This window comes from Cyprinodon variegatus, unplaced genomic scaffold, assembly GCF_000732505.1.
Source record: "Cyprinodon variegatus isolate N-32 unplaced genomic scaffold, C_variegatus-1.0 Scaffold567, whole genome shotgun sequence".
NCBI classification, from domain to species: domain Eukaryota; kingdom Metazoa; phylum Chordata; class Actinopteri; order Cyprinodontiformes; family Cyprinodontidae; genus Cyprinodon; species Cyprinodon variegatus.
In genome coordinates this window covers 262,638-274,644 of record NW_015151020.1, presented here as the reverse complement: position 1 = coordinate 274,644, position 12,007 = coordinate 262,638, and the positions used below count along the sequence as shown (strand labels likewise).

General features: G+C 39.6%; 1 protein-coding gene across 1 annotated transcript in view; it reads left to right on the top strand.

Annotated features, from left to right (window-relative positions):
- Nucleotides 1-8,954: 8,954 nt before the first annotated feature.
- The window catches only part of LOC107095723 (protein unc-13 homolog B-like), a 213,717-nt gene continuing 210,664 nt past the window's right edge, over nt 8,955-12,007 (top strand). Inside the window, exon 1 of the mRNA XM_015391973.1 lies at nt 8,955-9,179. Coding sequence (XP_015247459.1) covers nt 9,158-9,179 — 22 coding nt within the window. The 5' untranslated portion in view covers nt 8,955-9,157. The remainder of the gene's footprint in view (nt 9,180-12,007) is intronic.

Here is a 12,007-nt window from a genome sequence, read left to right as displayed (position 1 = left end):
AAAAATGTAAGGAATAGAAAGTAAAGATACTTGTGTGAAAATGTAATGAGTATAGGTCAGAAGTAGGAGGAAAAATAAGTAATGGAGTAAAGTATAGATACCTAAAAAGTGTACTTAAGTACAGTAACAAAGTAATTGTACTTCGTTACTTGACACCTGTGTGTATTAGTATGTATATTTGTGAGTGTATATATATATATATATATATATATATATATATATATATATATATATATATATATATATATATATGATTTTCCAGAAATCATGTTTTAATACATAGAGGTTTAAATCCAGTTAGGCAGTTTCAAAGACAATCCCGTTTAGTATTTAGGGTTTTCCTCTAAGGAAATCTAGGCAATTGCAGCACTCACTCATTTTGCAACAGCCCCTCATACTGGGTGGGCATGTGATGAGGAAGAAACATCAAGTAGGACTGATTTACACTGAGAGGAGCATGCAGCAGTCAATATATCTGGATTTTACACCAGGCAACCATAGATGCACAAAGAGTTTGACAACTTGACAGAAAGGTAAGAAAAGAAGCACCTTCAGTCAAACACTGGCCTTAAGGACAAAATGCAAGAAGGTAAAAAGTGGCAGCAAAGTGAAAAGTTAATTTTCTCCATCCTATTTCAGAAGGCAGCTTGAGGCAGTCATTTTCTCCTCCTTAATTGCATCAAAATGTAAATGCTGATCATTTAAAAATACTACAGGAGGCAGAAATAGTTCTAAAATGTCTAATTATTAAAGTTGTTTAAGATTTAAGCAGGCGGGTTGTCATAGCAACCAACGCACCTTTTTTGTAAAACCAGGATGTACAGCATTATCGTAAAAACAGCCTAAAGGCTTCTGGTAACTATAAAGGATGATCATACAGAGCACACCTGTGCACACTTATTTTAAATGAGAAATTTCTTTGCCCAACAAGCTCCTTTTCTGTTATATCAAATTAGCTCCACCTATTGGCCATTCTTTCAAATAACATCCACAAAACAGGGTATTTTAGAATCATAACTGCGCATCAATCAGTCAAAAAATGAGTTTATTGTTAGATTTTTGCTGTTATCCACATTTGATGATAAACTGTGATGCACAATAAAACCGATTAGACTAGAGCATGCAACAGCAGCAAAAGCCAAATATCTATAGCATTCTGTTTGGCTATGTCACCTGCTTCAAATTGATCAATTAAAAGCGAGTGCTCTGATTTGTTGTCTAAAAAATTAAAATGAGTTGACGACACATCTTCTGGTATGGCAGTTCAGAAGGCAAGAAGGGTTTGTGTGACTGCAGTAGCGTGCTGTCATTGGTGATGAGGCTGCTTTTATGGTATTTTATATTCTTTTCTTTATGTTGTCTGAATGAACTGAATATATATCTAAAATATCTTGTTTTCTAGTGTTGTGCTGATATGGCTGCTTTTTGGAGCGCTAGAAGCAAGTATAAGAAGTAAGACAAGTAATAATACAAATTCAGAAAACTGCATATTCTCCTCAATTATGAATTTAAATTTTTTTTTTTGGACAGCTTCCGCTTATGGATTTGAAAATTCTGATGCCAGGAGGCCTGAGCTTCATTCTAAAGCTGTGTCCAATGTACTACACTACCAGCCGGCCCCCAGATCCCAGCCCCACATCGTGGGTCACTACCAGCCAGCCCCCAGGTCCCGGCCCGACCACGTGGACAGCTTCCAGCCGGCACCCAGGTCCCAGCCCAATCAGGTTGGTCATTACCGGCCGGCCCCCAGGTCCCGGCCTGACCATGTGGGCAGCTACCAGCCAGCCCCTAGGTCCCAGCCCAATAAGGTTGGTCACTACCGGCCGTCCCCCAGGTCCTGGCCCGACCATGTGGGTGGCTACCAGCCAGCCCCCAGGTCCCAACTCAAGCAGGTGAGCAGCTACCAGGCGGCCCCCAGGTCCCGGCCCGACCACGTGGATAGCTACCAGCCGGCACCCAGGTCCCAGCCCAATCAGGTTGGTCACTACCGGCCGTCCCCCAGGTCCCGGCCCGACCATCTGGGTGGCTACCAGCCAGCCCCCAGGTCCCAACTCAAGCAGGTGAGCAGCTACCAGCCGGCCCCCAGGTCCCGGCCCGACCATGTGGGCAGCTACCAGCCGGCCCCCAGGTCCCAGCCCAGTCAGGTTGGTCATTACCAGCCGGCCCCCAGGTCCCAGCCCAGTCAGGTGGGTCACTACCGGCCGTCCCCCAGGTCCCAGCCCAATCAGGTGGGTCACTACCAGCCGGCCCCCAGGTCCCGGCTCGACCACAAGGGCAGCTACCAGCCAGACCTCAGGTCTCAGACCCAAAATGTGGGTCGCTACCAGCAGATCAGAAACCTACCAACTTTAATCAGGTCAATGCATCCTGGATACCAGTTCAGCAAGAAAAACCCTTCTTTCATTCCTAAGGGTAAATTTGGCCCTTAAATAATTGCATTGGCTAAAAGGAGGTGTGTACAGTATTTTTTACATTTAAACATTATAGTGCACTCAGGATCACAACTAACAGATTTTGTCTTTACAGGCAAAGAAGAATTCCAGAAAATTCTTCTTGACAAGCAACACCAAACCCAGACATTTTGGAAAATAAAAGCTAATACATTAATTTACAGAAGCTTCATTTTTTTTAAAGCTTTTCTGATACTGATTAAAGGCACTGTTTAGAAATAACTTGGATTCAAGGATCTGTTTTTATGGAGGAATTCTAATGAGTCAAGATCCAAGATTGATCCCATTGGTTATTGAATGCCTCGGTCATGGAAGTTTCCCGGGGGATAATCATCCATAACTACACCTCTGGATGTGAAGTTTCAGACTTGTAGGCAAAAATGCATAGCTTTTATTGGCACTGTTTGTTTTCACAAATTCTATTCCAACACATTTTCTCCAAAAAGCCTGAAATTAAAATTTAACTCTAATGAAATAGACTTTCAGCCAAATTAATTTTACCTTTTGACAGACTGCACTCTACTCTTAACATATAAAGCACAGGTGACCAACAGGTCAACAGGTTCTCCTAAGCCAGTTTGTCTTTAGATGCCCTACTGATCCAACATGGCTAATTGCATCCAGAGAGTTGTGCAGAACGTCAATGGAGTTAATAAAGCTGTTGGCTGGAAAAATTCAAACCTCTTGAGTAGGACTAGGAAGACCTTTTATCAACAGTAGTTGCATACAGTAGCAGCCATTCAAAATGGCCCTTCCCAGTCAAATGGGAGCCGAATGGCAGCCCACTTCCCTCAAACTCCCTGCAAAATCCTGTCCTACTTCCAGCCACTGGAGTGGCCCCCTCTTGCATATCTATTTACTCTGACTCCACCCTTTTACTGAATTACAAGGTCTAACCAGGAGATGATGCTTCTCTTTAGATCTTAACGTTCACAAATCATGATGGAATATTTTAGTACAAATATTGATTAAAAAGGAATTGTAGGAGACCAGCCAAGGGCCCATCAAGGAAAGTGGGGAAATTTTGAATGACTACTACTGTGTCTTAAGTGAATGTGCTGATTGAAAGCAAAACAAAAAAAGAAATTTTAAAAAATGTATTTATAAAATAAAAATTGCATACCACTATTCTAAAGGAGCACCGTAAGGTATGTATGGTTTTCATTATGTAGGACTTTTGCAGGATCTTCATCTTCATTGATAATCCTGTTTCGATCAGACCCTGAAAGATAAACACTTATGACATTCTGCCTCTAGATGGCAGAATGTGACATGCTTTCTCTGAAGGTACAGTAGCAAAGTGCTGCTGTACATTTAAATTAAACCAACTTGTAATAAGTTTGTGCTTGAATATGGGTTAAATGCAATAATTCCTAAAGGAACAGCTTATAAATGGAAAGTTTGATCCAAACCATACATGTTCACTTTGAGGATCCATCGTAAGTTTAACAAATACAATTTTACATTCTGTGATGAACATTTCCATCAACTTTCAGGATTGTTTAACTCCATCTTGTGTTGAGCTGAGCTCATTAAGAACTGTAACATCTAAGGTTTGTATCTGCTCTTGTCTAGTGACATAAAGGGAATAAGATGTTCAAACAGGATACCCCCATGACCCAACACTAACGGCTTGTTTCATTTATTTTTTTTTTAGGTACAAAAGCAAGTGGGATCTCTTTACATAGCATGACCAGAGATTTAACATACAGAGACAGATGTTTTGGCATCTGTGCTTTGCTGGATCATTTCAGAGGGATTATCATGCATAGATCCCACTCAGACGGAGTCTACAAGTAGCTTTGACTTCATGTGCTGTTATTAAACTGATGACACTACATAGCCTGGAAAAAAGGTTTTAATTAACCAATTTTAGGGGAAAAAATTAAGCAAAAGAGAAGCGATGGAATAGCACTGGCTCTAGAAAAAAAATCTAATACAGCCAAAGAATAAAGATCTTTTATTTTGGAGTTATGCTGACAAATGACATGTTAGAATAATAGTTAAACCTTCTAAAGAGATACATATTTCTTATACATATTGGCAAGTTGATCATGGCTCCTTACCATTTGTTGGACTCACAGAGGATTTGTCAGAAACTCAATCAATCCAGTTATCAAAATCAAGTGTATAGCTTACTAATGAAATTTCATTTGGAGCATAAATTGCATTTTTAGTCTTATTTCTACCTGTTGCACTACTAAAAAAGTGTGACCCCCTCTTCTAATAAAGATGGCTGTCTTTTAAAGATTGGTTTGACAAAAATCCAAATTCCAATCTGACAAAAACATTTTTACAAACCCAGCATGTGTTCTTTCAAAAGACATTTTTTCTTCTTCTTGTAAAATGTTATGGAGGTAGGTAAAATATCTATAGGTGTGCATTACTGCCACCATATGGAGCCTTTTTTTTTCAGAACACCTGCAGATCATTAAGAACCTGTCCTCATTTGTTCCACCTGTTCTCAGTGCTCAGGATGAAGAAGCAGTTATTGACTAGTTTGCATCAAGTCAGAGAAATTCTTTGATTCCCTGCTCTATGGAAAGGAGATAAAGATACTTTGTTAAGCTTTATTGGTATTTCTAGTTGTTGTTGTTTTTTTTTTTACAGCTGTATGCAAAGCCATGGGGTAGGTTCAGTGGTAACTCTTTTGTCATTTCTCTTCAGAGTTTACTACTAAACATTTTCTTGAGAAGCCCATATTTATGTTTGTACATTATCTATTTCTAGGATTGTTCTACTGCTGCTGCTGTTGACTGGAGAGCTCCAAGCAAGAATTGAATGTAAGCCTATCAATTGCACATTTAACTGTAATTCATGTTTTTTGGATTGAAAAAGTACTCATCTTGGGCAGACTAACCCTAACCCTTTTTTTTTGAATGACTGACAGCTTTTCCTCATGGTTTTGATTCTGCTAAGAGAAATGAGCCTCAGGTTTATGGATACCAGCTGATGCCCCAATATCAGGATTCCACTTCCCAGTCTGAGGTTCTCAACTATCATCAACAATATCCTCATATCCATTTTGTGAATCCGGGGTCACAAATACCTCATAACCAGCCAAGGTATATTCCACAGCTTGGAGATCTTGAAATTGACCACTTTCCCCAAGTGCATGTTTACCAGCAAAATCTTCAATCCAGAGGTCCAAATATATTCCAAAGAGAGAAACTCAAGTCTGGTAATTATCAGCAAAGGTTTCAGCGCCATGCACCCAACCACTACCAAGAGCCACATCCCCAAGCTCCTAGCCTCAATGAGTATTCAGGTGTGCAGGCCAATACAAACAGCCAGAAGCCACAGCCCAAGGCCCCCAAACATTATGAGCAACTGCCAACCCAGAAGCCCGCTGGGCACATTGGCAAACAGAAGCCTAAATACTCCAGGCCAAGCTACCAAGAGATGTCTTTGCTCAAGATGCCTAGCAACTACCAAGGACATGAGGCACACGGACTATACCAGAATCCTGAATTCCAGGTACAGATCTACCAGGAAAGCCCTTCACACCAAGCATCCAATGGATACCAGAGAACTCGGCCTCAGGCTCTGAGCCATTACCAGGAACCAATACCTGAACCCCAACCATCCAGACACCCACCAAGATCTCAGCTCCTGGGGGGTGATTCTCAAATGGCCATCTACCAAAATGGAAGATGGCCAAAATCCCCTAGCCTCCGACTAAAACCTCAGGAGCCAGCATCTCAGGTGCAAGCCTATCAACAAAGATCTCAACCACATCACTTCCAAGCACCCAGGAACCAACAAACAAATAAAACGCAAGCATTTCGTCTACAAAAGAGGACTCTCCCACAAATGTCTGGTAATAACCAGAGAAGTTGGCCTCTGAAACATGGCCTCCAGAAACCTCAACCCCAAGCACATAGCCACTACCACAAAGTTTTCCCACATAACCCTGGGCTCCATGGTTCAGGTTACCAGCAAATATCTCAGTTTCAGGCACCCAGTCACCAACAGAGGCTGCAGTTGCCGATGCTTGAGCAGCAGGATCAAGACTATCAAGCCAAATCTCAGTTTCAGGCACCTAGTGACCAAGAAAGACTGCAGATGCCTGGGCTCCAGGGTCAAGGCTATCAACCGAAATCTCAGTTCCAGGGTCCTGGTCACCAACCAGTACAGGAGACGCAAAGGCTTGAGCCAATGAATTTAAGGAAAATGCAATCCAAAGGTCCCAGCGACCACCAAACACCTGACCCTCAGGTACCAAGTTACCAGCAGAACCCTGAGTTCTACATGTTAAGCCACCAAGATGGAACATCCCCACAAATGTCTATGCCACAGGCACCACACCACTACAATCAACATCAGCCACTAATATCTGAGCCATATAAGACAGGCCACGGGCAAAATTTCCATCATAGATCTAACTACCAGCGGTTGCCTAGACCCCATGGGATAATTGGCCACCAACAATGGCCCTTAACCCAGATGTCACAGGGGTCTTCCTACCAGCAACATTTTCTTCCCCAGAGATCTCAGTCTTATAGAGATGGATACAAGCAAAACCCCTCATCACAGATGTCCATCAACCAGCAAAGGCCTCAGCCCTACAGGTCAGACAACCAGCACAATTTGCCTAAAACTCATGCACCAAATCCTCAGGCCTGGGGATAGCATCACAAATCTGGTAGTAAGGCAATTTTTTTGAACCCAGTTGAAGAACAGATGGTTTATCCAGGTAAGTGAAGCATATTTATCCTTATGACTGAGTGGATTATTGTTTTCTACAGTGTTTATTTATTTATTTATTTTTTTCCCTTTTAGGGTTAGTTTGATCTAAAATGTGGAAGTAAGAAGACTTGAATGCCACACAAGATTTTATTTTTCTTGGTCTATTTTTACCTTTGATCCAGGTCTCTCATGGTCAATGACAGCCAACAGCTTTACCCTTTTCATTTATTTATGGTTGGATAAAATGTTTAAGTTTATGGGGTTGTAAAACCTCAGGTTAGATGTTTGTTGGTAAAATACCAAATGCATTTTTTGTTCTTGGGGAAAAAAAGTTTGAATAAACATTAAGCCTCCTAATGGAAATGGTATATTTTATTTTTCAGGGACTAGGCTGTATCTGTTAATACCACACATTAACTTTTTGAGTTAAAACTAAAATTTGACAATAAATTGATTGTTGAAAATAATGGTGTTAGAATTCACGCTTTTTACACATTAACTGGAACTACTGTGAGAAATATTTGGATATGAGTAAAACATTTGTCAGAGGCATAGCCAGAAAATCCTAATGGGGGTGGCCAGTCAAAAACCAATGTACATTCAGGGGTGGCCGAAAGGCACCAGAACCTCAGGGTCAATCTACAGTGTTTCAAAAGGAATGAGCACAACATCCATATTTTCTAAATAAAGACCAACTATACTTTCCTGCAGCAATTTAATTCAAAATTTAGTTCTGAAAAAAAATTCTGTATCTATCATCTTTAATGTTTGTGTACTGATGTGCATAATTAACCAGTGTTTCTGTTGTCAAGTAGTTGTCAAGTTAAAGAAGTTTGAACATTCTCCTTCAGAGTATTACTGCTGCCACCGTCTGTATTACAGGGGAAAAAAATGGTAGGGGTGGCCAGTGATTGCCTAAGGGTGGCCATTTTTCCATACCATTGCCCACATGCCACCTAGACTCGCAGTGAGATCTGGCGGGGGCGCCGCTGTAAATGAAAAATGCCAGGGCTGAAAATCATTCCCAGTCCGAGCCTGATCTACAAAATTGCCACAGGAAAATAAACAAGCACAACAGCCATATTTTCAAAAATAAAGAAAAACTATACTTTCCTACAACCTTTACTAACAAATGGATGCATATATTTAAACATCTGTGCTTTCTAGATAAAAGGTATAGTGGATACAATTCTTTCAGTTTTGGGACAAACATCTCATTAACAATTCTGCAAAAAATTTATATTTAGAAGAACTAATATAAATATTTAAATAGTTATGATTTCACTGAAGACTCCTAGATGACTTTCAGAGACAATTTTTTTCTTTACCCCATATAACACAAAATCTAGTTCTGAAAGAGCATGAATTATCTTAAATGTTAGTATACTGATGTGCATAATTAACCACGTTTTTGTTAAGTAATTGTTAATATATGAAAAATTTAAATGTTTTGAATATTCCACTTGAGAGTATTACTGCCACCACCGTCTGTATTAAAGGGGGAGAAAATGGTAAGGGTGGCCCTGGCCCCCCATCTAGCTCCGCCCCTGATTTCTGTGTGCTTTTAAACTAGGTTACCTCCCTATTTTAACTATAAAGATTCAACATTAAAATTGTTTGGGTATTCTTAAACAATATTAAAACTTATATTTTTTTTTGTCTTTTTTCTGTTAAAATGATGTCTACCAATGCGGTGGTCAGAATACTTAAAACACCTGTCGTGATGTGTTCCTGAATCCCCACCTTTACTCCATCCTTGAACGCATCACCAGAGACGCGCCGCTCCGCTGGATTTCAGCCGGTAGTCACTCAGTCTCAGCTGGTGACCGTCGCTCCAGAAAGCCCTCGGGGCTCCGCGGATTGTCGGATACATTTTACAGTGTTTTTGGTTGCTTTGTGTGATGGAGCGGAAAGTGAAGGACATTTGGTTGCAGTGTAAATGACTGCGGAGCAACAGGCACCTGGTTGGAAAACTCACTGAGGGCTTTGGAGGAACTGTTGCGCACAATCCTGCTGCGATGTCCCTGCTGTGCGTCAGAGGTATGCGCTCAACCTGCAGCCACTGGCCGCCCTGCTTACACTTTACACTAAGAGGGGGGAAAAAAGTTATGACGGCTTAATGCATGAAAACCTGATTTATTAATTATGCATCTTTACTCCAAAGGGATGATATCTATATTTTATTGGGAGAATAAACTGTATTTAAGCAGAAGTACATTTAAACTATTGCCTTAATTGCTTTGCAGAAATAGTTCACTGTGGTACTACTTTATGTTGGTGCCTTATTCCTAGCAGAATCAATTAAATAACCAATGCATTTTTCTCACTAAATAGCATTTAGTTATTTCAGCATAATTGTCAAACTTAACATAACCATGCTGCTGAGGGAAATCCATTAAAAACACTACCTAGGGCTAAAAACAAACCTTCAAAGAATGCAAATTGGTCTATAAATGAGTGTATGGTATAAACAATATTTTTATAAGGTAACGTGTCATTGACTAAGGATTTTGACCTGATTGTAAAATAACTCATCTTTCAATAGTTAATGGTGTAAAAAAAATCTCTTGTAGGTGCAATCTACATTTCTACAAGGAGTGTTTTGTTTGTATATATTTAATGTTGTATTCTAGATTATATTTATATAGCACGTTGAGAACAACTTGAATTAAAGTTAAATGCCACCTTGTGTTTGCAAACTTGGATTCTAAGTGGTCTATTTATAGTCTAACAGATGTAAACATTTGTTCTTGGTTTTAGATTTTTTTTTTAGGTTATTGATGTCTAGTTTAGTTTTTGAACATTTTTAGAATTGTAATCAGTCAAGATTGACTTGCCTAAATGGGACGAGTGATACTTTTAGATTACAATGTGTTTGTCAGCCAATCAAGTCGCTATACTTTAATATCGCCACTAAAATTGGGTTAAATTGATTCACTTTATTGATTTTCATTATTTAAAAACTGTACGTTACCTAATCTCTCAAAGGTATAAATTATTGTATGTGGTAAGGGTCCACCATTCAAATGCTTGAACATGATCTGTGTTCAGTAATCCATTCCCAACACCCCCTACCCCCCCCCTTTTTTAAAGCAATGGACACTGAAGTAAAGTTTATCAATCTTAAGCTTCAAAAACTTTAATCTGTGAACTTTTTCATATTTATAGGATATTGGCTGCAAAACCTTTAGGGATATGTTTTATTCATGAATGCTGATTTAAAAAATATTTTTTTTTAACGTTTGGTCATATTTCAGTACAGATATATAGAGTGAGTCTAGGGGGGGAAAGGGCTAATCTGAAACTTACCATATCTGAAAGTATGGGGATGTTTCAACATTTATATTTGTTTTTTGAAAAACTTCCATTTCCATTAGATACATTTTTTTTAATTAAGGCATTCAAGGTTGTCTTCCTGCTTTTTAATCCATACCATGCTTATGCAGGGTTGCAGACAGAGCAGCACTAAATTAGGCGACTTTTCGGCCCCTTGCTAACCGCTGATGTGCCTTGAACCAAGACGACAGACCTGCAGTTTCTCCTGTGGAGCTTTTCAGTGGTGGGCAGTGGAAGATCGTGGCTTAACTTGGGGAAAAAGTGCTGCTGAAAGAGTGAAAATAAACAAACTCCTTTCCAAAACCAGCATGTATATCTCCACTGATCAAACTCAAACTGGGAAGCTGGCCAGCAGCACCACATCTGGAGAATCTTGGTTCATCTCCAGATAACTAATTGCTCTTCTGTCACTCATTGATTTTCAAACTATTGCCTGTGGGCTATCGTTTCTCACTCATCTTACTATCTTTGTGATGTGAGCTCCGCCTGAATCGTGGCTTAGTAGCACCACAGCCCAACTCTTTAGTTTCCAGTGATGAGATGTGAATGAAGTGTGAGAAATGGCAGAAGTAAAGCACAGCTGGGTCCAGATAGTTGGCATTACAAAAAAGTAATTCTGTTTCTTGACTCGAAAAGAAATGAAAAATGTGGTTCTGCTCCAATACTGATGCAGGTGAACTTGAAGCAGAGCTGTATCAGACTGTGGAGAACCTCTAGGCTCTGCATCACTTTGCTGCAGGCATTTGACTAGCTGCTTTATGATTGGAAAATCTAGTTATTAGACTCATTCATGAGCAAAAAAAAACAAAGATCTAGCTCCATCTTCTTTAATTCATTCCAGAGAGAAGTGGTCTGAAAAAACTAATAGGTGTAGAAAATATTTCAAGTAGTTTTAGGAAATATGCTGGTGAAGATTCTCAGTCATCCAGGTCATTGTCATTCCAAAAAAGGTTAACAATCCACTGGACTTTTTTTCCAAGTTTGAAGACGTTTCGCTTCCCATCCAGGAAGCTAAGCTTTTCAAAGCCATAACATGGCTTTGTTTTTTGGTCCACGCTAAAAAGCCTCGAACTTGACGCTATTTCTGAAAACTTTTAATTGAAAAACTTCCTGGATGGGAGGCTAAACGTCTTCAAACTTGAAAACAAAGTCGAGTGGATTTTTAACTGTTTTAGAATTGATTTAGGCAATTTTGCTACAACCAGATGAATATTTCTTTTTAATACCTCCATATTATTTTTCTTTTTTGTGCTATAAACTTGCCTACTGCACTGACCTTTGTTTTTATCCTGAATTTCCTCATTGATGGACAATACATATTAATTCTTTCCTTTTCCATAGTATTTTAGTCTAAATATTTCCTTGTTTAGGTCAGTAAGCATTACTAAATTATTTTCTCTTCTCTAAATGCCAGCTTAATGGAAGTGGCCTTTTAAAAAAAGGTTTTGTTCAACTTGCTACAAAGTCAGAAATATAGAATTGCATTGAAAGAATAGGCAGTGTTGGGAAAGTTCTCTTTCTACGTGAACTAG